The sequence below is a fragment of the Haemaphysalis longicornis genome, unplaced genomic scaffold, assembly GCF_048455015.1.
Source record: "Haemaphysalis longicornis isolate Haplotype H1 unplaced genomic scaffold, Haemaphysalis longicornis Haplotype H1 scaffold_6, whole genome shotgun sequence".
Classification (NCBI taxonomy): Eukaryota; Metazoa; Arthropoda; class Arachnida; order Ixodida; family Ixodidae; genus Haemaphysalis; species Haemaphysalis longicornis.
In genome coordinates this window covers 207,905,864-207,933,588 of record NW_027526407.1, presented here as the reverse complement: position 1 = coordinate 207,933,588, position 27,725 = coordinate 207,905,864, and the positions used below count along the sequence as shown (strand labels likewise).

General features: G+C 50.6%; 1 protein-coding gene across 1 annotated transcript in view; it reads left to right on the top strand.

The window, feature by feature from the left end:
* The window catches only part of LOC144141314 (uncharacterized), a 60,776-nt gene that overhangs the window by 15,915 nt on the left and 17,136 nt on the right, over window positions 1–27,725 (top strand). Inside the window, exons 6-8 of the mRNA XM_077672888.1 lie at window positions 21,232–21,356; window positions 22,865–23,015; window positions 25,531–25,630. Coding sequence (XP_077529014.1) covers window positions 21,232–21,356; window positions 22,865–23,015; window positions 25,531–25,630 — 376 coding nt within the window. The remainder of the gene's footprint in view (window positions 1–21,231; window positions 21,357–22,864; window positions 23,016–25,530; window positions 25,631–27,725) is intronic.

Sequence of the window (27,725 nt, the reverse complement as noted above, 5' to 3'; positions counted from 1 at the left end):
CAAGCAGCGCTGCAAGATGTCAAAGCAACTGTGAGCTGAGGTTCGTGCTGATTGAAAAATACAGCGCGACTTGGACAACGGCACCGAGAAGAACTGACACTTATTAAAGCATCGTGTCCTATTTATACATTTATCATGGAAGCATGCGCACTGGGATACACTAAGTGGAACGCATCAAACCGATGGACACGGACGTTTTCAAGAACTCAGACTTGGTGGCACGCAAAATCGCAGACATATCGCTGACGCACTTGCCTCCCCTTTCTGCCTAATGCTATAGAACGCTTCCAAGAGCTCCGTCGCCACTGTATTTCTCTCCTGCTGAGAATTCGAATCTGCTCAAAGAAAGGTCTGCATTTTTGCAAAGGACTGACTGGTCTGCAATCTTCGCAATGCACAGATAACAGGGTGCGCACAAGTCCTTTGAAACCTTGAAAACCCTTGAATTTAGAAGTGTCAATTTCAAGGCCTGGAAAGTCCTGGAAGTTTTAAATGGTCCTTGAAAACCCTTTATTTTTCTGGAGAGAACCAGTGACCCTGTCTTTTCACAAGAATTTAAAGTGTTTGTCGTGGATTTTAGGTGCTAACAAATGTAAAGAAACATTGTAACAACCGAGTTTCCGTGTATTGCGTGAAATTACAAGTTTCGTGGATTTTCATTATTACAAGGCAACATTGGGAGCAGGCACTTGTCAATCCAGTCCATGTCACGATACAATCCAGTGAAAGCCAGCTTCTGTTCTCCATCTTGCATCTTCCATCTAGTCTGTGGACGCTCGATCCTTGCATGTTTGCTGTGCCTCATACGTTCCATCTGCATTTGGTTTTATGTGCAGCTGGTGGACGTGTACATTGTTCATCCTGCCTTGCAGCAACACTTGCGGATTTAATTTTAGCTGATGCTCTTGCTGACAAAACAGGAGATGCAGGCAACATTAACTAAGTTTTGAAATCCAACAGCCTCAGCAAACACAAAGGAAAAAGAAAAACCTCTACATACCAGCCATGAAATAAAAAAATAAAGCTGGGGAAGCATTTACGAACCTGTTAGCAACTACCTAAATGTGCACTAATGTGCTTAGGTATTGTGCAATAAAACACTTGCATTGTGTTGGAAGAATTATAAATAATCCCATATAAAATGTTTGATGGGGACCTTGAAAATGTGTTTTCTGGTCCTTGAAAGTCCTTGAAAACCCTTGAATTGTTGCTTTTGAAGCCTGTACGAGCCCTGGGGTGAATATGTGCCTGTATTATTGCTAAGAGAAGAACTGTGCTCGCGTGGCCGGTCATTCACACATCTGCCCGTCTGGCTGATATAGGCCTCCCCGCATGAAAGCGGTATCTCGCAAACCACCCCGACGTCACAGGGCACCAAGCGCTTCGCATGCTTCTTTTCGCACGGTATTTGTTTGGGCTTGCCGGAAAATTGCGCACACGGGCGGCCAAGTTTTTGTGGAGCAGAAAACACCGCAGTCACAGTGCACCAGCTTGCCTAGCAGCTGTGCCTTGAGCTGGGGGTGCAGGTGGTGCGCCAACTTTGCCCCAAAGCGCAGCTTCACGTCCGGGCCCTGCGGCGCATGCGTCGGCACGAGACGTCAGTGCAAGTGTGCTGCTTATTGTAAAAAGCTGTTCAGTCGCCATTTTGCCTTTTCGCCTGGGGGCTTTTGCCATTCCAAGGTGAGATGCCGCCGTGTCGAACAGGATGATATAACAGGGAGAGGGGAGACTCTGCTACGCCAACAGGTGTCTGCGAGTGGCCAGCTCCGTGAGTGTGTCTTGCCCAATGCTGCCTCTGGTGCCCTTGTGCACCCTGTTCATCCGTGCATTTTTGCCTCAGCCAAGCTCTTGGCCTGAGCTGCCGCCCTTGCGCCAAAAGTAGAGCAGAAGGTGCTTCGTGGTGCCACCTTTCAGGCTTCAGAGCCGAATTGAAATTATTCCCTCCCTGTGGCCACCCCAGTATATCAAACGCTGGCTTTCGCATGAGCTAGGGGACACGAAAAGCTGTCCCTTTAATTTATTTCAAAGCCTGTCAAAAGACGGGGTCGTGTATTTCGGAAGTTGTGTTTGAGCGAGTGGCGTGTCGAAGAGATGTGTGTGCGTGCACACAGCTGGACTCTAGTGCACATAGTGTGCATAACTGGTGAAGGGAGCAACTCATGAGAGCGTGCGTCCGGCAGCCACTGAAAAAACCCCTCGACCTTGCGCCCCTGCCGGCCGTTTTCCAGGCACTGGCACAGCAGCAGCGCCCACACCCGCATTCGTCCTGCCCATCTCGTCCAGATGGTGCGCATAACGCTGACCCGCCCAAACAAGCGCCTATCCCCATTTCCCCCTCCCCCGCCACACTGCTCAGCATCACTGAAGGGAACTCGTTGCCGTTCCACGTGGCCAACTCAGCCGAGATGCTGTTGTCGCTGCAAATGCCCTCTGAGCTTTCCTCGTGCTGAGGTTCATGCTGAAGCAAGGAAACGACACTTCCCCGAACTATACACCTACACGATTACCTTACACCCATCTTTGTTTTTATCCGATCAACCCCCGATCAGAAGTGAACGCCTTTTAGCCTACCTCGCTGACATTGGATTTTTAGCACTCATCTCATACCATGTGTGACATCAGGGCCACCCGATGACAGTGAGGGTGGTTCGGAGCGTTTTCATAACAGGTTTCAGGGACGTCACTGCCATCGCTGGAGCTAGGGTCATGTTATGATGCCCCCAGCACTGTCACACTTAAACATCATCATTGTTACCTCTCACTTTATCATCCTCCCGTTTTAGAGTAAGGGCCCTTTACACCCATCTATACACTATTTTTTATCAAGTACATCACCATCATCGCCATGGTATTTTAGCAATAAACGTGAACAAACATTGTCTTGGCACTCTTTGGCCTCAGACGCCCTTGCGCCAATAAAACGCACATAGTAGTAGACATCACAGAAGTTGTGAAGAGAGCTCATTGGAGAAGCTTCTACAGATGTTTCCCTGAAATAAACAGTTCCTAAGTGACTGAGCACTAAAATAATCTCAACTCCGTGACCTGATCTTATTTAAAAAACCTAAGCTTTTGTACATTGCGAATCAGGCTGCTTCCCATGCTGCTTTCCTTGTGCATCAGCCAGCCATCATGCTTTCAGTTCCGTTTTGGAACAGCATTGGTGCACAATTATTGATTGATTGTGGGGTTTAATGCGCTGGCATAGCGCAGGCGATGAGGCGCGCTGTAGTGGAGGAGGGCTCCGGATTAATGCTCACCACCTGGGGATCTTTGACGTGCGCTGAAGTGTTGTACACACGGGTGTTTTTGCCTTTTGCCTCCACCACAAAAGTGACTGCCACGGCTGGGAATCAAACCCGTGTCCTCGTGCTCAGCAGCCTCAGCCACTCGGCCACCGTGGCGGATATTGGTGCACAATTAGGGAAGTCAGTAATCTATGGCAGTGAACGCAAGAGCTTCTGCAAGCAATATGAAAGCGGCAAAAGGAAATAATTAAGGGGGATACCGTATTTACCCGATTCTAACGCGCACCCGATTTTTCCTGGCGAAAAAAACGAAAAAACTTGCACCTCCGATTGTAACGCGCACGGGACTTTGTGACCCAGACAAACGAATGCGAGAGAAACGGGCGATTTATTTCTCGAAGTAATCTCGCTCATCTCACTCCTCGTCGCTCTCCGCTGACCACAACATCTTGGCCTCGGTGCCTTCAAGCGCGTTAGCGATGCCACACTTCTGAACGAACTTTCAACCATGGTCTATGGGATCATGGCCCACGCCTCGCACGCCCATCCCGCGAGCTTCTCCAGAGGTGCACGCTTCAGCCGACTGCTCGTTTTGAACGCGTGGGAGCCGCTGCTGCCATTGCTCTTATCAAGCGCGCAAGTGAAACGATTTTCATGATTTGTGTGAACTCCAATAGAAAAGCCTAGGTGCTTAGGCTTGCTGCGTCCGAAAAATTGTTGCTAAAAGCTTTGGCACCATCTTGAGATGGCGATGGGTGGGACAGAATTTCCGCTGTTTCGGCAGCTTCGGTTTTGTATCCGATTCTAACGCGCATGCGATTTTTCGGCCAAATTTTTTTTTTTTTTTTTTTTCGGAAAAAAAGTGCGCGTTAGAATCGGGTAAATACGGTAACCTGACCACATCCTATGGGACTTACCCATGTGCTTAAAAAGTATCGTGTATTGATACAAAAGGTTTTACGAATTCATAGAGATGTTCTTAACGGCCTAGTTTGCTTCGTTTAGAAATACAGTAATCCCTCGTTAACTTGAAATATCGGTTAAAACTGGAAATATCTCGAAATATCGGTTAGCTCGAAACTTTTTTTTTTCGCCGTGCATATCGAAATGAGTTTTCGGAGGTCCACGAATATCTCGAAATGTTGACAGAGAGGACACACGGCAAAGGCCGCTACAGGCAGCTGATAAGGTCTCTGTTTTGACGCATTATGCGCCGAGTGCAGTCGTGAACGGCAAATGTACGCCGTGCGAGGCCGATGTTCCCGTCGCCGAGCGAGCTGTGGACGCGGACGGAGAGGAGTGCCTGCCTCGCCCATGGCTGGGGGCGCGGGGCAGCTGGAAGGCCTTTCCGGGACCGCAGTTCGTTTTCCCACCAAAGTTTCTCGCCTTTGTGTCCCTGCGCGGTGGAGCTGTTGTTGCCACCATTCGGTTAGATTCCGTGGTGTGTTATTGATCACAACAGAAGCAGTGTGTATATACACGAGGAGGTTCCAAAGTCAAAGGCTGCAGGGAGACCTTGTATAATACAAGCATCGACAAGTAAATGGTTTAACAAACAGGGGTTACAGTATTACGTTGAAACAAACCAAACGGGCATAGAGTTTAAACCTCGATGTAACGAATCACGGAATTTTTCGTAACTTCAAGTGTATGCACACCACGTATTTTCACCCTCTGTGTGCCGAAGTCTCGTTTTCTGGAATTTCAATGTAACGAAGTTTCATGGAGAACTAGGCACGGAATTTAAGTTGTAGATGTAGAGTTGTGGACGGGGTCTCAATAAAACACGAACGGCGACACGGGCCGCCCAATGCCGCGGATGCAGTGTGCCACGGAGTCCGTGAGCGAGCTCCTTGCCTACAAACTGCGTGGCGCGCATACACGGCTGACGCCCTGCTTCAGTTTCTGTCGGAGCTTAATCGTCTATGCGGGCATCAGCATGAACCACATGGAGCGTTTTCTCCGTCCCCGCAAAAACGCAAAACGCGTCCCGCAAGCCACAGGCGCGCTGACACAGCCGCGGAGACCACCCGTGCGATGCGGGTAGCTCCAGCGACCGCTTCTAACCGCTCGCTGAAACGCAACTCAAGGGGCAAATGAGAGGGGCACGTGAGGAAAAAGCGGATAATGTGGGCAAAATTTTTATTGTAAAACGTGATACGCACCGCTTACGAAAGCGCCCATCAAATATCCTCCGGGGCGCGTTTTTTGTGGGAAGAAAACGCTCCATACGGTTCACACTGATGCCCGCGTAGACGATTAAGCTCCGATAGAAACAGAAACAGTGCGCCGGCCGTGTGTGCGTGCCACGTTTTCTTTTTCAGGATCCGCTTAACGGGATGAACACTTCGTTATAAACGCGAATTTCAATGTAACGAAATTTCAGTGTAACAAAGTATATTGCGAATTTTACCGACTTTGTTACATCGAGGTTTAACTGTATTACGAAACAGATTGCACACTTCCAGTACAAAAGAAATTTGCTCCAATCCACGCTGCGAAGGGAGTTGGAAAGCAAAGCTGCGACCGACCCCCATAACAATTTCACGTGCGACATCGCTTGAATTTACACACATGGCTCTACAAAGAGTGCAACCAGAGACTCTGCCAGCCGCTACCTGGGATTCGTGAGAGAGAGAGAGAGAGAGAGAGAGATGAAACGTTTATCATTAGGAAAAAAGGAGGTGGCGCGATTGTCTTAGGGGTGGTGCCCTCCTTCCAGGGCCGCAGACTCTTCTGCTCCTCTCCGGGGTCGAAGAATTAAGTTCTTCTGAATCCCGAAATCGGAGCTGGCCAGAGCTGCCTCCCATAGCGCGACCATATTTGTGGGGTTGTTTCCTGGAGGCCAGATGATAGGGCAGGCCCATGTTGCGTGAAATAAGTTGGAAGGGTTTCCGCATTTATTGCATGCGTCTGTGTGTGTTTGAGGGAACATTTTGGATAGCCGGGATTTGTTAGGATAAGTGTTCGTCTGGATTTGCCTCGGCGTTTGAGCTTCTGCGCCAGAGAGGTTCTTGCCCGGGTTGGGGAAAAGGGCTCGTTAACCTATTTGGACAGTGAGGCATTCGCCAAAGCCACTTGGGAGGGGCTGCAGAAGGCTAGGACTGTTAGCCGTGCGCTTTGTAAGATCGTGCGCAGCCTGGTCGGCCCTCTCGGTTCCCTCCAGCTCCTCGTGTCCTGGAGTCCAGACAATACGGTGGAATTGATTCGACATTTTTGGCTCTAATTTTTTAAGTCGCTTGTGAATTCTTCCATTTATAATGTTTTGCATAGCCTTTTTGGAATCTGTGACTATTGGGAGGTTTGGTTCTTGTGCTGCCCATACCTTATTGCCAGGAGGAGAGCACCAGTTTCGGCTTCGTCGGCAGTGGTATCTTTTAGCGTGAGGCAATCCTTGATGGCTCCTTCGTGATCAATTATAACTATGGAGGCATTTTTCCCGCTGTAGAAAGCAGCGTCGGTGTAGATGACATTTTTTTTGTTTTCAAGTTGTTTCCATAGGAAGGCTACTCGTGCTATTCTTCCCTTTGTGCAGGCAGGGGTTCATGTTTCGAGGTGGGGGGAGCACTTTCAGTCGTGTTCGTATTCGCGAAGCGCCGTCCCGAACGCAGCAGCCTCGGCCATGGCCGGGCTCGAGCGGCCGAAGAAAGACAACGGAGAGGAGCGTCTTTCGAAGGGCGAGAGAGCGGAACCTAGCCATCCTGATGTGCTAGCTCGATGCTACACCACCGTGTGACACAAGCGCAGACACCGAAACAAGTCGGCATGTGAGCTTAGTGATTCCCATTTATACCCGTTTAAACTACTTACTTTAGTAAGTTTGAGAATTGCGAGAAAGCTGAGGTAACTTTTATAATCGCCATTTATCAGCACCTGTTGCTCCTTTCGCCTTTTGTAATACCTCTTAAAACACAACCGAATTGGTCCCCGCACGGGGCACCTTGAACAATCTTGGTGACGGTATTGGTGACACCGCAGACCCCGAGCCTCCATACATAAGTTGTGACCAATCGTGATGATGTGTTTTAAGGTGAAGGGCAGAAACCACAAACGGTGGCCATCGGAGCCAAGGTCAAGCTTCGGCGGATGGGCTCCCTGCCTGTCTACCAGGCAGGGAGCTCCGGGACATCTTCAGCTATCAGGGTAAGGCTGACGAAAAAAGTACCCCCATCCCCTGCTTCTTTTACATGCCATATGGTAAATCATAAACCCCCCCCCTACAAACATGATCGGCCCCTGAAAAGAGGCCGCACCGAAGGTTCATTTCCGCCACTCCCAGCCCTCAGTTTTCCGAAGCCAGATAACTTCCCCCGTTTTTTGGTGTTGGAATCCAGTGAACAAGAAAAGCCTCTTGCATCACAGTCTGTGTTCCTGATATCAAACTTTCTGGAGGGCATTATTGGTGACTATTATAAGGCTAAAAAACAAAGAACTGGAGAAATCCTGGTTGAAGTACACAACCAACAGCAAGCCACGATTCTCCTTGCACAAACTCACATAGGCAATCTTGAAATCAGGGTGACACCCCACCGGAGCCTGAACAGTTCTCAAGGCGTCATTTCTGAAGTAGTCCTCATGAATGAGACAGATGCTGACCTGCTGGAGGGCCTGAGAAATCAGGGCGTGACAGCTGTGAGGCGCATAACTATGAGGATGGATGACAATGTAGTCTCGACCAAGCACATTATCTTCACTTTCGACTGGTCAACACTCCCAGAATACGAAAATGCAGGTTTTGTACATTGTAATGTCCAGGCCTACATTCCAAACCCGCGCCGCTGCTTTAAGTGCCAGCGGTTCGGGCACGGAACCAACTCCTGCCGTGGCCATCTGACTGCGCAAAGTGCTCCCAGCATGATCACCCATCTGAACCCTCACCTGCGCCAACTGCCAGGGACCCCATACCGCCTACTCTCGAAGATGTGAGAAGTTCAAGCAGGAGAAGGAGATAATAAATGTGAAGCTAACTGAAAACATCACCTTCCCAGAGGCGCGAAAGAGGTTCGCCTCTTTCCCCCCTGGGGAGGTACGCCGACGTAGCTCGCCGGGGGGCGGAGCGGCGTCTGGTTTCGGCGGGGACCCAGTACCACGAGTCGGACCTGGCCCCGCCCCAGCCCACCCTCGGGTTGCTTTCGGTGGCCCATCCTGTCACCGCGCTGCTCGCTGAGCCAGCAGCGGTGGCAATTACGTCTGTTGGGGATGCCGCTGCATCCACTGCTTCCTCACCACCGGCCCAAAGCACACGCAAGGGCACGGAGGAGATGGAGACGGAGGCACCCACGGCAGTTCGCACCCCCGCCGCACCGCCTATACAACCCGGGGCGCTCCTGACGCCCTCAGCGTCGCGGCTCGAACAAAGGGCACCGGAATGGGTGCCAAGTCCGGGGGGTCTGGCCCACTGGGCACTCCCTTGCCATCAGATGACGACATGGATGCCGAGCCCTTCCGGCTTTCTTCGCAGCGAAAGGAATGGGCTGCGACGTCCAGGCCAGTAGAGAAGGTCAAAAAAACCTTCCAAGAGTCCAAGCCCCGAAAGTCGACACATAAATAGTCACACTGCAGTAGCGCTGAACACTTAAAGGGGCCCTGAAAGGCATTTTGAGCACACTAAATGAACTAGCGCAATCGTTAGATTGGGTCGTCAACGTCATCTGTGCCAAGTATTACTCTTTTACGCGCAGCGGAGAGTTCACACTTTTGTTGCAAAGTTTGTCGCTTTTTTCTCACCCTTCCCTTCGTGTTTTTGGATGCCGCCATCTTCACATGTCTACATCATCGATTCCCAGATGTTCGTCATGAGCTAGACATCCTGCTATTGGGCGGCTTTTTCACGCACTTCCGGCAAGATGAGTCGTCTGCTCAGCGTCGGCTCGCTGGCTGATCTACCAGCGTAGTGCCGGAGTGCTTGGACATTTTACGACAAACGAAACAAGTGTAAACAAACGTTTAACCATTTGTATTGAATGCAACACGGCCATAACACGACATGGATATTCTCTTACCTGAGTCCGTTCCATAAAGAAAGCGTTGAAGCCCCATGGCACTTCTTTTGTGCAACCACAGAGAACGCCCTGAGCCGAATGCCCGGGGTTGACGCACACATTTTATTCAACTTCAAAACAATCCAGAGATGCATTTCAAACGAACACAACGTCACAACATGCGTTGCAAGTCTCAACCGCGATTTAAAGACGATGGGTTGCCTCCTCCTGCCCGTCGTAAATTCGGCACTCACCTCGCGCGCGGTTTGCGGGGACGAACAGCAAGTCACTTAACTGTGGCGCACAAGCCGAGATGGCTTTTAGCCACGCACACTGCACATACCCCATGCGATGTTGAGCCGTACGTCGCTCGAGAAAGATAATCCAGACCATGGGAAGCACTATCCACCCGCAGAAGCACAACGTCGCATTTCATCGCGAAACGAAGGCGTCCAAACACACACACCATCGCCTCCTGTAATGTCAAACGCATCTCGCACTTCCCAATGGGAGTGAGTGGTACGCCTGCAGTACCCACATGTCGCAAGGTGGGGCCCCAAGCTGAACTGGAATCACAGAACCGTAACTGACTTCTAGAGTGGTTTGTGCCTTGTTGCCGAGGCAACCGATGTTTGAGATTGTCAAAGAAATGGCGCTCGCTCCAGCGCTAGAAAGCTCAGAGCCGCGGCGGAGCATGTTTTGCCAATGTTGCCGCTCTCCACCACGCGTCGCCCCAAGCTGAACTGGTCACATGATTGAAGCGTTTTGTGCACGGGTTCTGTATCGACTTAAAATGTCTTTTTCACATGCCGCCGGCAGGAATTAACACCGCCGCAAAATAAGACTCGGCACCAGTGGGGCCACATCTGATACGGAGCTTTTTGGATAAACAGTGTGCGGTGCATCAAAGAGAACGAGCGCACGATCCTCCCTGTGCGGCTGCGAGTTCGCCGCCGATAAAAAGTCACATGCCGCTCATAGCACCTGCAGCAACGTGCACCGCAAATGGGCAAGGCCAGGCCGCCGCACACATGCGGCCAGATTTGTCGCTCGCTTTTCCAGCCTTGAACGGAGTGCGGTATTCATGGTGTCAACAAAGCTTGGTCGTAGCAGACCACATTCTGAGCAGCGCTATAGCGGAAGTACGTCACCGCTGAGGGGCGCAGCATCATGGGAGGGAAGGCTCGCGCTCCGTCAACAGCGGAGAGTAAGTTGAAAGGAGGAGGAAATGCGGCGCGACGATAATGCGCGGTTTTCGATTTACGATTTCTCAGCTAATACTCATCGCTTTAACAAAATTCTTGCGGGAGGAGATTGATAATACATTGCTTTATTTGGTTACATGTACATCCATGCATCGGCGCAAGGTATTTCAGGACACCTTTAATAATGGGAAAAGAAAATATTGTTCAATGGAACTGCAGAGGCCTTCTGGAATAATCTTGACAGCGTGTACGAGATTCTGCATGCTAATCAGCCAAGTGTGATGTGTGTACAGAAAACACATTTAAATGCCAACCATACAAATTTCTTAAATAGCTATATGGTATTCAGAAAGGGTAGGGCTGGCTGCACACACTCTTCGGGTGGTGCCCCGCAGGGGGCACCTTGTGTACTCAAGGTGTTTTGGTGAGTAGCGCCACCACGGTCCCGAGCTCCGCAGGGGTGCCTACTGCCATAGGCACTTGGTGACTTGCAACACCACGGACCCGAGCACATGTGGGTTGGACCCACCCACGCCCCGGCTGTGCGTGGCTGAGCCGTGTCCGGGGAAAAGGGAATCCTGGTGGCTGAGCCAAAGCCGGGGTTGTTTTGGACCTTCATGGCCCCCCGGTAGAGGCAACACACCACTTTGGCCCCTGCTTCTCGCAGACGGTGCCCCCGGTCTGACCCGCCCGGGGGGAACCAGCCAGTCGCCTTTTCCTGCCTCCCTCTCAGCTCTTTCACCTTCCTGTCTTCTTTTCTACCCCTATCCTGTCATCTCTTCTTTTCCTCATTTCCACACATTTCCAGGCGGCGAGGGTTAACCCTGGGTAAGGAATCAACCTTGAGGACTTAAACAGGGTTATAGCAGCTATGTATGGCTAACGCGCATCTAGCGCGTTCCCAGGTTGGGCTCGGTGGTGGGCGGCCAGCATAGCTGCTGAATTGATTTCACTTGTTATGGCAACAAGATTTTCTGCATCCCATGATCGTCCTCCAAAACGGGGACGCAACGAAGCAGTCCAGCAGTTTTTCACTCCTAAAAAGTCAGAAAATTTCCTAAAGTTTCACGTCATGCACTGTGAAAAAGAAGGCTTGTCAATGAGACGTCTGTCACCATTCTTGGTAGCCAAAGTTCTAACGAATGAGCTAGGCGGCGGTTATAAAGTAAGCAAGCTGGGAAGCGGTGACCTTCTCCTAGAAGTACAAGATGCAGCTCAGTGTGCCAAGTTGACGAAAATAACCACTGTTGGCGACAATCCTGTGAGCATCAGTCCCCACCGATCCATGAACACTACCAGAGGTGTTATCTCTGATGAAGACTTTCTGAACTTGTCTGAGCAAGAACTCCTGGAAGGGTTCGAGGGCCAGAATGTTGTGAATGTTCAACGAATCAAGATACGTAGAGATGGGAAGGAAATTCCGACCAAGCATGTAATCCTCACATTCTTGACCAGTGTACTGCCCGAGTCTGTCGAGGCAGGCTACGTTAAAATCCCTGTGCGTTTGTATATTCCAAACCCCCGTCGCTGCTATAAATGCCAAAGATTTGGCCATGGTTCACTGAGCTGCCGAGGCAAGGCAGCATGTCCAAAGTGTAGCCTCCCCGACCACTCGTCTGACACCTGTGAAGCTCCACTCCACTGTGTAAACTGCATGGGAGAGCACGCCGCGTACTCGCGCTTGTGCCCGCAATGGAAGAAAGAAAAAGAAATAATTGCTCTGAAGTATAAGGAAAACATTACCTTTAGGGAAGCACGACAGAGACTGTTCCTGACACACACTAGCTTTGCCGATGTAGCGCGACGGGGGGCGGCGCTACACTCGGTTCGAGTTCCCCTTGGAACCCTCCCAGTGAGGCCCCAAGGGACACCCCAAGCCCCCTCAGTGCCGGTGGCTAAGGCCACTGCACATGCCACAAAAGAAGCGTCAAGGGCTGCCCCAGCACCCCTTGATGCCAACGCTAGGCCCCTTGCTGGCACTGCACTGCCGGTCCCTGCTGAGAGGCAGGCTGCCGCAACCAGCCAGCCTAGCCCTGCTGACAAGGCTTCGCAAGAAGCCATGGACACAACGCCAAGCCCTCCGTTGCGTGGTACGCCGATAGGGCGCGGCACGTCACTCGACCGTTCAAAGCAAAAGACACCTAGGGTCACGGCTCCTGAGAAGGTGTCTTGAGACTGGGAGGGTGACAGCATGGCACTTCCTTAATCCTTGTTCAGCATAAGCTGATGGTAACTGATAATGTAGTCCAATGGAACTGCAGAGGCCTCCTGAAAAACTTGGACGATATCTATGAATTGCTGTCACAACACCAAATAAGTATTATGTGTCTCCAGGAGACACACTTGAGGACGAACCAAACTAACTTCTTAAAGAACTACTCTGTATTTAGGAAGGACAGGGATGGCTGCATGCATCCCTCTGGAGGAGTTGCGATTATCGTGCAAAAATCAGTGGCATGCCAGTTCTTACCGCTACAGACCAGTTTAGAGGCTGTAGCCATACGAGCCATTATCTTTAATAGACTGGTAACAGTATGCTCACTGTACATACCTCCAGACCACGGGCTCTCCAGTATGGAGTTTGAAACATTAGTTGATCAGCTGCCAGAGCCGTATCTGCTAGTTGGGGACTGTAATGCTCACCACCCACTCTGGGGTTCTGCACGCACGGATGCTAGAGGACGCCTCGTTGAAAAGTTTCTGCTATCATCTGGAGCATGCATACTTAACAAGAAAGACCCAACATATTATAACACAACACATGCCACGTACTCCTGCATAGATCTCGCCATAGCCTCTCCAGTTCTGTTTCCAGCACTCCAGTGGAAGGTCATTAATAACCTGTACGGAAGTGACCACTTTCCAGTGAGCCTCAAGCTTGTAGACAACAAACAAGACAACACTCCATGCCCACAAAAGTTCAAGGAGGAGGCCGCAGACTGGAAAAAATTCAAAGAGCTCTCTGAGTGTCACTATACACTTATAGACAACCTTGGTATTGATGAAGCTGCTGAGACTCTGACCACCCATATAATTGAAGCTGCGCTGAGGTCCATCCCCCAGACTTCTTCTAGTAGGGTTGCTAAGCCGAAACCTTGGTGGAATGATGATTGTAGGCAGGCCCGTAAGGAACAGAATAAAGCATGGGGTGTCTTGCGTAGGTGCCCAACGACTGAAAATTTAGTACTTTTCAAGCGGGCAAAGGCCAATGGCAGACGGATTCGGCGTATTGCGAAAAAAGAAAGCTGGAATCGTTTTGTGTCATCAATCACATCATATACTGACACGCGGAAAGTATGGAGGAGAATTAAAGCACTCCGAGGAAGTAACACTCTTACGTACCCTTTGGTCAGCACAAGTGGAGACACTTTACAAGACCAAGCGAATGCTCTAGGCAAGCATTTTGAGTATGTATCAAGCTCAGCTCACTATTCAAATAACTTCCTGAGACACAAGAATGCAGAGGAACGGAAGATTATACGTGACAAACGGCAGTCTGAGGTAGGGTATAATTGCCCCTTCACTATGCAGGAGCTTAAAGTGGCGCTCACTACTTGTGGTAAATCATCACCAGGTCGAGACCGAATAACATACACCATGATTAAGCACCTGCACGATGACACGCTAGAAGCGCTCTTACTGTTGTTTAACAAGATCTGGCGTGCAGGGCAATTTCCAAAAGTGTGGAAAGAAGCTATTGTGGTGCCGATTCTAAAGGAGGGGAAAGATCCATCACTTGCAACTAGTTTCAGACCGGTCGCTTTAACCAGTTGCTTATGCAAGGTCTTCGAAAAAATGATTAACCGTCGCCTTATCTATTTTCTTGAGTACCATGGTATTATAGACAATCGCCAGGCGGGATTTCGCTCTGGTAGATCGACAGCAGACCACCTAGTGGCTATTGAATCCTACATCAGGGATGCATTTGTTCATAAGCAGCATTGTTTATCAGTTTTCTTTGACCTCCAGAAAGCTTACGACACAGCCTGGCGTTACGGTATTCTTTGCAATCTTCGCCGCCTTGGAGTTTGTGGAAACATGCTGAACAGTTTGAAAGATTACCTTTCGGAGCGCACCTTTCAGGTTAGGGTTGGAAATGTCCTCTCGAGGATGTTCGTCCAAGAAAATGGAGTGCCGCAGGGTGGTGTGCTCAGCTGCACCCTTTTTATTGTTAAAATGAATTCCTTAGGAACTGCACTGCCTCGCTCCATATCCTACTCGCTATATGTTGATGATGTGCACATTGCGTTTAAATCATGTAATATGTCCATTTGTGAGAGGCAAATCCAACTAGCTGCAAACAAACTTACAAAATGGGCAGATGAGAATGGCTTCTGTTTTAACCCAGAAAAAAGCACGTGTGTGGTCTTCTCTAGGCAGCGTGGTATCCGCCCAGATCCTGTTATTAAACTCAATGAAACACCCATAGCAGAAAAAAAGGAGCACAAGTTCCTTGGGGTTGTGCTTGATGACAAACTTTCATTCATTGCACACCTCAAACGCCTTAAAGTTAAATGTTTGGATACAGTCAGGATCCTGAAAGTCCTCTCACACCAGTCTTGGGGTACTGACACAAAGTGCCTATTGGCCTTATTCAATAGCCTTGTGAGGTCCCGCATCGACTATGGGTGTCTTGTTTATCAATCTGCCGCGAGAACAGCACTAAAGATGTTAGACCCTGTCTACCATCTTGGCCTTCGTCTGGCTACAGGCGCTTTCCGAACAAGCCCTGTGTTAAGCCTGTATGTGGAAGCCAATCAGTGGTCTCTTGAAACGCAGCGGAAGTACACTGGGTTGAATTATGCTCTAAAAGTGACATCCTTGACCGGACACCCGAACAGCACTCTAGGTAACCAGGCAATCAAGCTTTTTGAAAAGCGACCTGCCATGGCTGAGCCATTCCTTCTGTCGGTGAGGGCACTGGCCGCAGGCCTGGGAATATCCTTCACTGACGCTCAGAAAACCAGCTTTGCTGACTTTGTCCCTCCATGGGATCTCTGCCCTATCTCTTATGATCTCTCTTTTATGAAGATTGACAAAAGAACCGCTCCAAAGGAATTAATTATGCAGCATTTTTTGTTTTTGCAGAACAAGTACAGAGCATCTGAGTTCTACACAGATGCATCCAAGTCAGCTGGTGCAGTATCATGTGCTGCACATGGTCCCAACTTTTCCACGTCAAAGACTATGCCTGAAGCCACATCTATATTCACTGCTGAAACACGCGGCCTTGTATTGGCTGTAGAATATATTATTGAGAACAATGTCCCAAAGTCAGTGATATTCACGGATTCTCAAAGTGCTGTGCAGGCTTTAGCGTCAGGAAAGTTACAAAAAAATCCAGTCTTTAATCAATTGCTAAAATTACTGTGCTCAGCCCACAAACAAAAACTTGAAATCACTGTCTGTTGGGTCCCAGGTCACTGCGGCATAGCCGGAAATGAGCAAGCAGACAGGAATGCTGTAACTGCAGCTCTTCGGAATGATCTAGATATTCAAAGCGTCCCGTACGAGGATCTTAAAGCGTACGTACGTAAGAGGCTGCGAGACCAATGGCAGGAAGATTGGAATGGGGAAACAGCAAACAAATTGCACATGGTAAAACCCAAGTTAGGTAGATCGATCTGTGAGAAACGAGACAGGATCACAGAGGTTACTCTCTGTAGACTGCGCATAGGCCATACCCATGCTACACATGCGTACCTATTGAAAGGAACAGAACAGCCACGCTGCTTGAGGTGTGGAGGGTCGCTGTCAGTCATTCACGTACTGGTAGAATGCAAACTACTTGAACCGCAAAGAAAGCTTCATTTTCCAGAATTGTACACACGCATGATCCCTCAACACCCATTGCTGTTTTTATCAGACGAGCCACTTTTCTCTACTAACCGTGTTTTTAAGTACCTCTCAGACGTAGATTTTTTAAGGTATGTGTCGTATCACCCGTGAGCCGAGCCACCATCGCACGCTAGGACCCGGTAGGGCCACTCATTGCTACCGCAAAGACGGGGGCAAGGGGTGCACGTAGAAAATGCCTGGCATAGTGTCAAATGTTTTTACTTGGCCCTCTACACCAATTCTTGGCCCTCTACACCAACAGAAATCTGAGATACCTTTTATTATATATTCTGTACTTTATATTCTCACTTGAATAATCCTCACCATAGTACTGGCGCTCTTTGGCCTTGATGCCCTTGCGCCAAGAAAACCTAACATCATCATCATCATCTCTTCGGGTGGTGTGGCCATAATCGCCCGGAAAACCTTAGCATGCCACCCTATCACCTTGAACACTCCTTGAGGCTGTAGCAATTCGAACAATAATATTCAATAGGTTGATAACCTTCATATACACTCTCTCCATATACATTCCTCCTGATCTTGCACTTTCGAGCTCTGATTTCGAGGCGCTGGTCGACCAGCTGGGCTCGTAAATTTTTTTTTTAATTTTTAAGTAAACTCTGGGGAACTTGTCAGTCTTGCTGCTTTCCCCCCACTGATTTCAAATATGGCATTATTTTTTAGTTGGCCAATTAGTTCCCGAGATAATTAGAGGTAGTTGACCATTTTTGGAGGAACAATAGACAAAACCGGGTTGGTCATAAAATCATAATCTTTACTGCAGCAGGGTGGAAAGTTGGGCGAGTTGGTGGGTCGACATGATGTAAAAACAGCGTGGTAGGACAAAATACACGAGGAAAGGAACCGGACAGGACGAGTCCTGTCCGGTTCCTTTCCTCGTGTATTTTGTCCTACCGCGCTGTTTTTACATCATGTCGTAATCTTTACGTTTTCCAGCACTATGAACCCTGGTGAGTGCAGTAAGGCAATCAGTTCTTGGATGCACTGCTTGGAACTAATGGACCGCCAGACGATATTTGAAACGGCACTGCTCACTTGGAACGAGCATTTCTTGTTCCGCTGGTGTCAAGTGACAGATGTCCCAGCCCGTCTGCTCGGGAAGGGGGCCCCTGCTTGGGGACGGGAAGGCCGCAGCCGTGCCAGCCAGCGGGAGGGGGCCTCGCTCCTGCTCCGGGCCGCCCATGTCTCGGCAAAGGAAGCATCGCAGCTTGCTGAGCAAAAGCGGAGAGAGAGAGAGCTACGAAGCGCACGGTGTTTCCGTTGAACACAAGAGGGCGTTCAGCCTGTGTCGTGTCCCTGTGGGGTGGCAGCTGCATGGTGCTCGGGGGCATAGAGTTTCTCAATATCACCTAGAGTGGAAAGTGTCGCTGCGATTGCACGCCGCCATGGGAATTGTGGGTACTGTGGGAATCGGATTGGCAGCAAGTGACTAGTGCAAAGGGCTATGGATTAGGTTTCTCGGCCCTGAAGCGTTTGTTAGTTCTGTTTTCGGGATGCCCTAATTGGCATTCAATGGCTATCACAGACATGTCTAAACAGCAGTGTGATTAGCTCTTAATGCATGTGCTCACGTTAGCGGGGAGTTTCTTCAGATGAAGGGGTGACCACATGCAGCGATGGCGACAAGTGACGCAAAAAACGCAACCCAAAAGGTGCAACAACAGAGTGTACTTGGCCAAAGCGACAAGCGAAAAAAATTAATGCACTGCCTCTGTCGTCGTCGCTCGTCGCTTCAGTTCACTGTATCGCCACTGCCGCTCGCTTGTGGGCTGCTTCTGGCCGGAAAAAAGCGAGCGAGGGCCCCGGAAGCCGCTTGCTGCTGTCGCCAATAAATAAGCTTCGCTAGCACACACTATGCGTTTTCTGCACCCATTCAGTTACAATTTTCGTGTCGCTCGTCGCCGTCGCTGCGTTCACTTACCCCTTGAAGCATGCGCTGCCTTGGACAGGCACAATGGGGCAACATACATAGCAACTCGAAGGGTTCGGTTCCCGGCCGTGGCGGCCGCTTTTCTGATGGAGGCGAAAAGCAAAAACGCCCGTGTGTACGAGATTTCGGCGCACGTTAAAGATCCCCAGGTGGTCAAAATTAATCCGGAGCCCTCCACTACGGCGCGCCTTATCACCTCCGTTGCGTCGGCGCGTTAAACCCTGCAATCAAATCAAAAAACATAGCAACTCGACAAGCCAGTATTTATGTGCCATTTGAAGCATTCATGCAATTTTATAATGCCTTGTGCGCGTACTTGAAGACTTACTTGCGGTAACAGGCTTCGCTTCTACGTTAATTTATACCTGCTTAGACAAAACAAATAAATACTACGGGATTATATCATTCTCGCATCTGTAATGCTGCATCGCCTGCCAAGGCGCATAGCATATGATAATGAGACTAATGAGAGGGAGCAAGAACACAGCTTTAGACAATATAAATAATTTTTTTCAGCTAAATATTGCAAAAAAATGAAGAAAACCTCACCCAGTTGGAAGAATGTAATAACTTAAAAATATATCCGAGACGGCCCGCTGTATCTGGCAGCATGAGCCAACGGCAGGACTTCTACTTTTTTCTTTTTTTTGTAACCCTCTAATTTGTTTTGCAGCATAAGACCTCGAACACAGTGCCTTACACAAAACAAAATTTGTCGACAGCGGCACTTTCGGCAGCAATTTTCTAAACAAAAACTCAATTTGCATAGCCACGAAGTCATTGCCGGCCATGCCATGCCGAACTTCCGGCCGAACTACACACTATGGCTAGAGTGAACTAGAATAAGGGAGTGTCCCGAGTGGCGGCGCCGAGCCGCTCCGGTTGGCGTCGACACCGCGAGGTGGCGCGACTGCGCCCTTTCGCAGCTGGTCTGGCGCAGTGAGACTACGCGTCTGGCCTTGCACGATGATGTTCTCGCGTTCTCTTTCGGCTTTCAAAGGCATTCAGAAGCTAAGCAAGATTCTAAACGGCCAAATGTAATTTTTGCTTAACTTACTGCTGCTCCAGGTCGAGCACAAGACCTGTGGCCTCGATGAGGTGGTCCGTTCTGGTTGCAGGCACTTTAGTTCCGCTATCCACGATTTTGATTCACCTCGATCTTTATATCTGGCGCGGACGCTTCTGAATGTCAATTAACTGTCACCTGTGTTCTCCGCAACCCGCCGAATACTGCCTGACGATTGACAATTAACTACTTTTTGCGAACTGGCAGGTGTTCAGCATGGACTGTTAGTCTCTGCACAGGGCAGAGCATCGCGGTTCTAAAAACACGTCATTGCTCGTATAGCAGCATTTAAGAGCGACAATTTTTTTAGCTGAGGTGTTGCAGTAAACTCTGATGTATTATTCGGCGCATGTGCACAAATAAGCACGTTGACCCCCCTCACCCCCAATCTCCTAAAAGGAAGATCAGACCCGCCGCATAGCACAAAAACGAAACTAACTGCTGCTTGCTTGCCAATATGGTATGGAGTCTTTACTATTTTTCAGAGATCAAGGGTGCTATCAGGCGAAAGGCAAATTATTTTGTAGTTATTTCTTGTTATAATTACTATAAAAAAAGAACAGTAACTAATGTTAACACTTACATGCAATGCTACATGTTAAGCAAAGTTGTGTACAGCTATATAATGACCCAGCCTTTTTCAAACCCGATTGCAATTTTTATAATATACATACAGTGAACGAGATAGAACAGATTACCTTTCAGTGTGCTGTCATGTTTATTTCGCAATTTGGTCCAGTGCTACGGGCATTTACCTAGTTTAGCATACTTTGCAGATTGCCGTCTTGTTTGCATTGCTTCTGTTGATGCTTTTGATGCAGAAGTGAATGCGGGTCGTGAGGTAAAACGCACCTCTGCCGCAACAGCCTTACAATGATCACTGCACTCAAGTTCCCACCGCTGCTTAACCTTCACCACACTCAAAATGTCAATGAGGCTATCAAAATGAAGCTCAAGAAGACTGAAACATTCAGTGAACGCGTTCTCCATTTTTAGAACAAACCGGTGCAGAACGGCCTGTACACAAAGTGGAGCTCGCACACTGCAGCCGACGATTCTGTGAGGGGTTTGTCCTAATAGTTACAAATACGTACGTTTGCCCATGCAGTCAGGATGCATCTGTTATTCCCCACACAATTCGACGCACAATGTAAATTCTGTACTCAACCAGGCACTCTATGGCACATAATATGGGAGTGCGTCAAGAACCCAGACCTCCCACCTCCTTTTCCTTCCCCTACTCCTGAGCAGTGGGACATACTGCGTTCCAGCTCCCTTTCTCAAGATCAACTTCTGCTGGTCGAGAGGGCCAGTCGAGCCAGGACGGCACATGGTTACCTGAAATGAGGAACCACCCCACCTAAAAGCTCGATAAAATAAGTTTTGTCTCTCTCTTCTGCCGGCGCAAATTGCGCTTCCACTTTTTTCAAACCTCTTCGTCTCTTGGGGCGGCGAACAAAGACGCCTTTGCAGCGTCCTGATAGCCGGCGTGACAGCCTGGTCAAAACAGTGCGCATCAGTTCTTCTTTTCGCCATCTTCCTCACATGCTGGTCCTTGACGAAATGCACTCTCTCACTGTTTTAAAAAACACGTCAGAACCTCCGCACCGATTCCACCGAACGCGCGTGCACCCACCGCCTTCCAAATTCTACGTTTCGTCCGGTCAGAGGGCTGCGGCGACAGCGCGGGCGCGGCTCACCGGCTGCGAGATCGTGCACGAGCGCCCCTAGCCACCCTAGCGGTGGTCGACGGCGCGCGGCACGCCGAAAGCAACGCCGTCTCCTCCCGCTCGGGCCACTCCCCTATTCTAGTTCACTCTACTATGGCGGCACTCATGGAGGCGTAGAGCGCTTCCACCGAATCACGTTGACGCTAGCGCCAGATTCCACTCTAGTTAAGATAGTGAGAAACTCTATGCTCGGGGGTGGCTGCCCGCAGGGAGGATGTGGCCAGCGTGGTGTCCCTGGTGGAGGCCCTGATCTGCAGCGCCCACCTGGTGGGCTCTGCTGCCCTGCCGCCGCCCGGGCCCGGACGGGAGGGAGGCCGCAAGAAGACCAACTCGGGTGAGCTCCTCCCCCTGGCACTGCTGTGCTTGCGCTTTCTCGGCTTGCGGGTGCATCGCTTACAACACATGTCGTTGGAGCCACGACAGGCCACACTGCAAGTGGCACCACACTTGTGGTGCGGTCTTTCGCGGGAGTCCAAGCACCCTGCCTTTCAGTCGGCCAGGTTGGGCCAGTTGGTTGTGCATGTTTGCAACCTGCACCTTAGGGGACCAGGGACACGCTTCTTTTCTGAGGAATACAAGCGAGCGATGCGGACGTGGACAGCAGCGTCTGGAGGCCCTGGGGATATGTCGGGCCACGCCAGGAGGGGACTTGCTGGAAGCCCTGGCTGTGGTGGCAGCAGCTCGGAGAGGCGAGTCACATGCTGGTGGGTGGCCGGCCTGGGCCGTATCCCCGAATAGAGGCTCGAAACCGATTCTGCGGCAACAGCTGCTTGGGATGCAGCGGCGGGTGCTCTGGGACAGCACCTCGAACAGCACAGGGAACGGTTTGTGCGCTGGCCGTGGCCGCCAGCATTGCCCGTGCCCCTTGCATCTCACGCTCTGTCTGCTTTTCTGCTGCACCAGTCGTCACAACTTGGCCGGGCTTGCGAAAAGGCGCAGCAGTTGCCACGTTATTCGAACTTGTTGCTATTGCGAGAAAGTGGTGCCCCACTTCCTTGTGCGGGACGAACAAGCAGAAAGATCTGAGCCTCTCTGGCTTGAAGCCAATAGAAGCCAGCCAGAAGGCCAGCCAGCAGGAGAGGAGTGCTGCGGCAGCACTTCCCATGGCGGCGCCGGATTTCTCTCTGGCCTCTCCAGTGGTGACTGGCACGTGGGTGGAAGGCTTAGCTGGCAGGCAGGGAAGTTGAGCAGAGTTCTTCAACATGTGCACCAGTTGCGAGACTGCCCTTCCCAATGTGGGCTTTGTAGGGGTGCTAGGCACCCAGGGAACAAAAGCTACACTTCGCTTAACAAAAGAATTATTAAAGCAAAGCGTGCTATTCAATTTAGGAAGCTACAGATGAGGCAATGTTCACTTCTGTTTGCACGGTTATTTTGTATGACTTATGGGCAGCAGCCACCAGGGCACAGCTCTCAGTTGACGGATATGCTTGCCCCTGTGTGGCCCAGTTGTAAGTGTGGAGCCCTTTGGGGCTTGTCGTTGTAGCGTGCTCCCTTTTCCGGCACTGAACCTGGCTCCCTTTCATTGTAGAGCCAATGTCTGTCCCCTTGTGCGAAGTGTTGGGGGTGATCTTGCACTGTGCAGACGCTGCTGTTGCTAGGCTGCAAATGATGTAAAGTAAGGAAAACATTACCCCAGGTGAATGCAAGCTCAACGCGGTGTCTCTTTATAGGCCTTTCCAGAGGCTCTTGACTGCTTTCAGTATCGCCGCCAGGCTGGCACTGAAACTGCCCCTGGTGGGAGAGCAGGGGCAGTGTTGTGCTATCGCGGAAACCACGCCCCACGGGCGAGTAGTTGCACCTGACGTTGAGTGGAGCCCCCCCCCCTTCTGTCCTCCCCAGCCTGCGTGCTGCTGAACCAGCTGCGGCGCCTGGTGGCTCAGCGCAAGGCCCCCTCCGAGGACACCGCCGGGGAAGGGTCGCCCCCCGCGGTCGCCCACAAGCGCACCAAGCCCCGGGAGCTGCTTCCCCGGGGACTGTCTCCCTGGAAGAGGTGCGCCCCCGTCCCCCCACTCTCCTCCTTCTCTCCGTCGGCACGGGGCTGGTGAGCGACCACCCGGGTGGTGCACCCTGACTGGTCCCAGTGAAGATGCTGCCAAGGTGCTCAGGGTGTTGTTGCACTTGTCAGCTTGGAAGCACGTGCAAAACATTCAGCAACCTTGGAGCTGTAACTGGACAACACTGCACTGGCGTAATGTGTGGCTCTTGTTTTTGCTGTTAATTTGTAGGCAGTGGCAGCATCTTGTAGAGGCTAGGGCACGGCTTAGCTGCACAATTTCGCAGAGGGGCTGTCACTGGGCATTGTGACTGGCAGGAGGACAGCCGCCACAGGGGCGCACTGGCCAAGGCACTGCACTGCTATGCCCGAGGACACAGGTTTGATGTCCGGCCGCTTTTCTGGTGGAGGGAAAGAGTGGGGCGTGTGCGAGATCTCAGCGTGCATTAAAGTCCCCAGGTGGTCAAAATTAATCCACAGCCCTTCACTACGGCACGCCTCATCACCTGCGTAGTGTGGGCGCGTCAGCCGCCGTCATCAAATCAACTGACAGAATGTCCTCCAGAAAGTGTGGCACGTGAAAAGAGTGGACGCAAAAGGCGAGGGGGCCATCGGGGTACATGGCGCCCTCAGAATGACCCCTGCTAGCGCTGGCTTGACAGGTCTCCGTACTGCGAGCGTGCTTTCTAGTGTGAACCTGCACGCTGATGTGTAGCGCCTTTACAGTTCTGGGGGCAATGGGTGCACCTGGGACCGGGACTGGTCGTACAGTGACCCTTTGGACTGGGAAACTGATTCTAGGGCCATTGCAAAATTTACCACTCTTTTCTTGCTTAGCACAGAATGTTCACCAGGAACCTGTCAGTGCGGGTATGCGTGATTGGCTCAACAGCCATGACATGGTGCCTTTCCACTGATGTGGTCATAGCGTCCATGGAGTATGCGCACAAACTTTCAGATCTGCACTGTTGATTTCCCAGCCACCTTTTTTAAGGAGGGACGTGACTGATAAAATACCCTATGTAATTTGTGCACCAACTCTAAGTAAACTTAGTGCACCAGTGCAGTTGACTATGAAAAATTCAAAACAGATTCGTTTGGAGCATGTATCTTGTACAGCTTTTAAAGTTACGAATGCGTACTTACTAATTTTGTGAATAAGTATACTAAAGCGTCAGTTTTTTCAAATTTTTCCAGGGCATAGTCCTAAAGGTGTATTGTGCACAATAAAACTGTCCGTTATTTTTGGGCTCTTTCACTAGAACTAAATATTAGCACTTTTGTGACCGCACCTATTCCCATTGATTGTATGTTATTGATGAATACAAATTCAAATTTGGCGCTCTCCAAGCGCTTCTGGACAGCTAACGCAATCCAAAGGGCAAAAGAGGGAGTATTTCATCAGCTTCACTTTCGAGCTTCGTTTCTTTCCAAAGGATTCCTAAAGGTCCTTCGCAGTCGGCTGCATGTGGCTTTTTTGGCTGCGGTGTCTGTGCCACTGGCCGATGTTTCCTGGAAACGGCAAATATCGACAGACTCTGATGAGTCCGAGCCGCATTCTCTGGACGACGGGTGGCGAAGGGGCGTCAGACTGCCCTGGGACGTCGGCAGCAGGGGTCCACTAGCAAGTTTCGCTTTCTCGTCGGGTCGTTCTGTGGCTGCCGCGCGTTGATGTAAACATGTCCGGCCCGTCCTAAAGGCCACAGCTGAGTTATCTTGGCGCCGGCTGCACAGTGGAGCCAGCCTTTGTTTCAGCGCGTCGAGAAACTACCTCATGCGGGGGCAGGATACACACTAGTGCTTGTACTCTTGTATGTACTTTTGTACTTACTGAGCTCATATTTGCAGTATTATTCTATGAGGGCCTTGTATTCAAAGTGTATATTTCAATTCTTTTCGTTTAGCCTGTGCAAAGTAGCATTGATGTTTTCATCTTTTTTTTTTTTTCTATTAGTTACTTTGTTTGGGTTTGATACTTTGTTGATAATATTCGTAATCAATGTGCTGTTTGAAATTAATACTGTTGGAAAGCCCTATCCTTCCTCTATCCTTTCATACTTTGGCATCAGTCATTTTCTGTGGCAGGAAGAAAACATCTCTCGAACAAAAACAACTGCGGTAATGAAAGTGTTACAAGGGTGTACAGATTTGCAGCACTGACACTCGTTGCGTAGGGCCTGAATGTTTTGTAATTTTAATTGATATTTGCCGAGGCAGCAAAAAAAAAAAAAAGACAGCCTTGCTGCTTACTGCACACCTTTGTGAACGCAGTGGCACAAATGTTTGATGAAATGTAAGCTTTATCAGCGGTAGAAAGATGAATGAGGGTGCATTCAAAAGTATGCTACCAGGTAGCGTGGAACCGAGGCCTGCTTTGACTGTGCCACAGTCGACTGCACTCGTGCGCCAGGCACCCTGCCGGGGTGCGGGCGGCCACTCGCTGCGCTCTGCTGGCCAGCCGCTCTTGCGAGTGCCCGGGTGACAGTGCTGTGTGCGTGCCGCTGTGCGACAGGGCCAAGCGCGGAGAGGACGTGCAGCCCAGCCAGCAGCAGCAGCCCAGCCCCCCTCCGGCGGACGAGCCACGCGAGGTGCGGGACGCTGTGCCGTTACCGGTGAGTGGCGCAAGGCCGTCGTGGTTGGGGTTTCTGTGCGGGCTTGCACAGGGGCCAACTGGACTACCAGCGCACGTGGTGGAGCACCTGTTTCTTCCTTCGTGGCCCGGGGCTAACTTCAGGGAGTCGGGAAACCGTCAAGGGGCGATGCAAAAGGCGCACTGTGGTGCGCGCGCGTAAAGACTGCTCAAGTCTGTTGGGCCTAAAAACGAGGAAACGAAAGTGCAGAAACGGTCGGCAGTACAGCGTAGCATTAATGGAATGGTTAACACATTTACTCGATTGCAACGTGAGGGGTGCCCTTATCGCATCGAGCCAAAAAATGAGAAAGAAAGGTACTCGCACGAGGCCATGCATTGCTCAAACACTGTGACTAGATGCATTTCTGTGACGCCTTGAACTTGGTGCGCGGGGTGGCCATCTTTCGAGTGATCTCTTGAGCTGTACGAGTTCAACCCTGACCGCCATGAGGCTGTTGTGCTGTTCCATGACAAAATCACCAACGTGCTTCTCCACTCAGACGTGGCAGCCGTAGCGAGGCCCACGAAAACCTTCTCGGCCGGGTTCGCGCGTGAAAAGGCGCTTCTGCTGAAGCCACCATCCGCGGATGGTCAATACATCGAGTCTTCGGGCAGCAGCTGAATTGCCCATTTCTTCAGCCTCTAGAAAAGGGTGGGCTACTGAGCGGGACACATTACTGTCTCAAGGGGAGCTCAAGAGGAGTCCAAACACTTGCGGACACCAGGGCTTCCACACGGGACGACGCAAAAGCAAAGGCTGTGCGCGCCATCGGTGCTTGGGGAAAAAAAAAGAAAACGAGGAGTGGATCCAAACGGCTCTGGCACAGGCTGCAAGCGTGGAATGGCCAAAACTGTAGTCGTCAACGAGAATCGGGTGCAATAAGTTAAACCTCGATATAACGAAGTTGTAAAAATCGGCACTATGCTTCGTTATAATGAAATTTCGTTGCATCGAAATTGGGTACCTACCAAAGCAATCACTCCTTTATTTCCTCTGGAAGTAGTCCGTGACCTTCTTTCACCCACACCCGCTTGTCGCTGGCATCCATGTTGGCGCACAGAAGAGCCGTGATACGCAGCTTACTCTGCTTACCGCCGTGGCACCGATCCCCTTTCAGTGCTAGCGTCCTATTCGGCAGCATCTGATAAAAAAATCCTGTTTCGTCCGCATTGTAGACTTCGATGGCTGGTATCGCGTCAATATTTTCGTCATTTGCTTCTCCAGCCAAGTAGTGGCTTCAGGCGCGTCGGCTGATGTTGACTGGCCACATTTTGCAGAGCTGAGAATCGCGTCCTTAGCTTTTAAAATTGTTGACAGCGTACTTTGTGATATCGCGAATCGAGCTGCAACGTCTCTCTTCTTTTCCCCTTTCGAAACGGCTTCCAGGATCACCGCTTTTTGCTCAAGAGAAATAGCTTTCCGCTTACAGCCCCTCATGGCGGCGTCGCACGCGGGAAACAAAAGCGACGAGAGAACACACCAGGCGATGCGAAGGCATGAGGAAGAGGGAGGCCACTTTGGGTGCTTTTGGTCACAGCAAAGGAGCATGGGGGGGAGGAGGTATGCAGCGTCGCGGCGGCTCGGCCAAATCCTGCACCGGGTGAACGACCGACTCGCGGAGACGGTGTAGGCGTCGCTTCGCTACAATTCATTGGATTTGAAACTTCAGCCATCGAGAGTCCTGATTGGAGCAATTCAAACTTCTCGGGGCTCAAACGAACTTCTGGGTGTATAGAAACCCGCCCGAGACACTTATGACTTATCGTCGGCATTCTTCGGCGGCACTTTTCGGAGGCACTGAGTGGAGATGTGCTGTTGCCTTTGTGTGAGCCATATAACGTTTGCTTAACCTTGTACATACTGCATATAAATGTTGCTTCAACTTTTCGTCGACTCGAGAACTTCCTCGCTCTCCGCGTCGATAGCGGACGGATCAAGGCAACGTCAGTACACCGGTGGCTGCGCTGGGATGGCCAGTCGCAAGAGTGGTGGCTGTGGTGAGCGGGCCCAGTCCTAACAGCGGAGACAAGCTGGGATGCGAGTCGCAACCTTGGTGGCTGTGGTGGGATGCCCA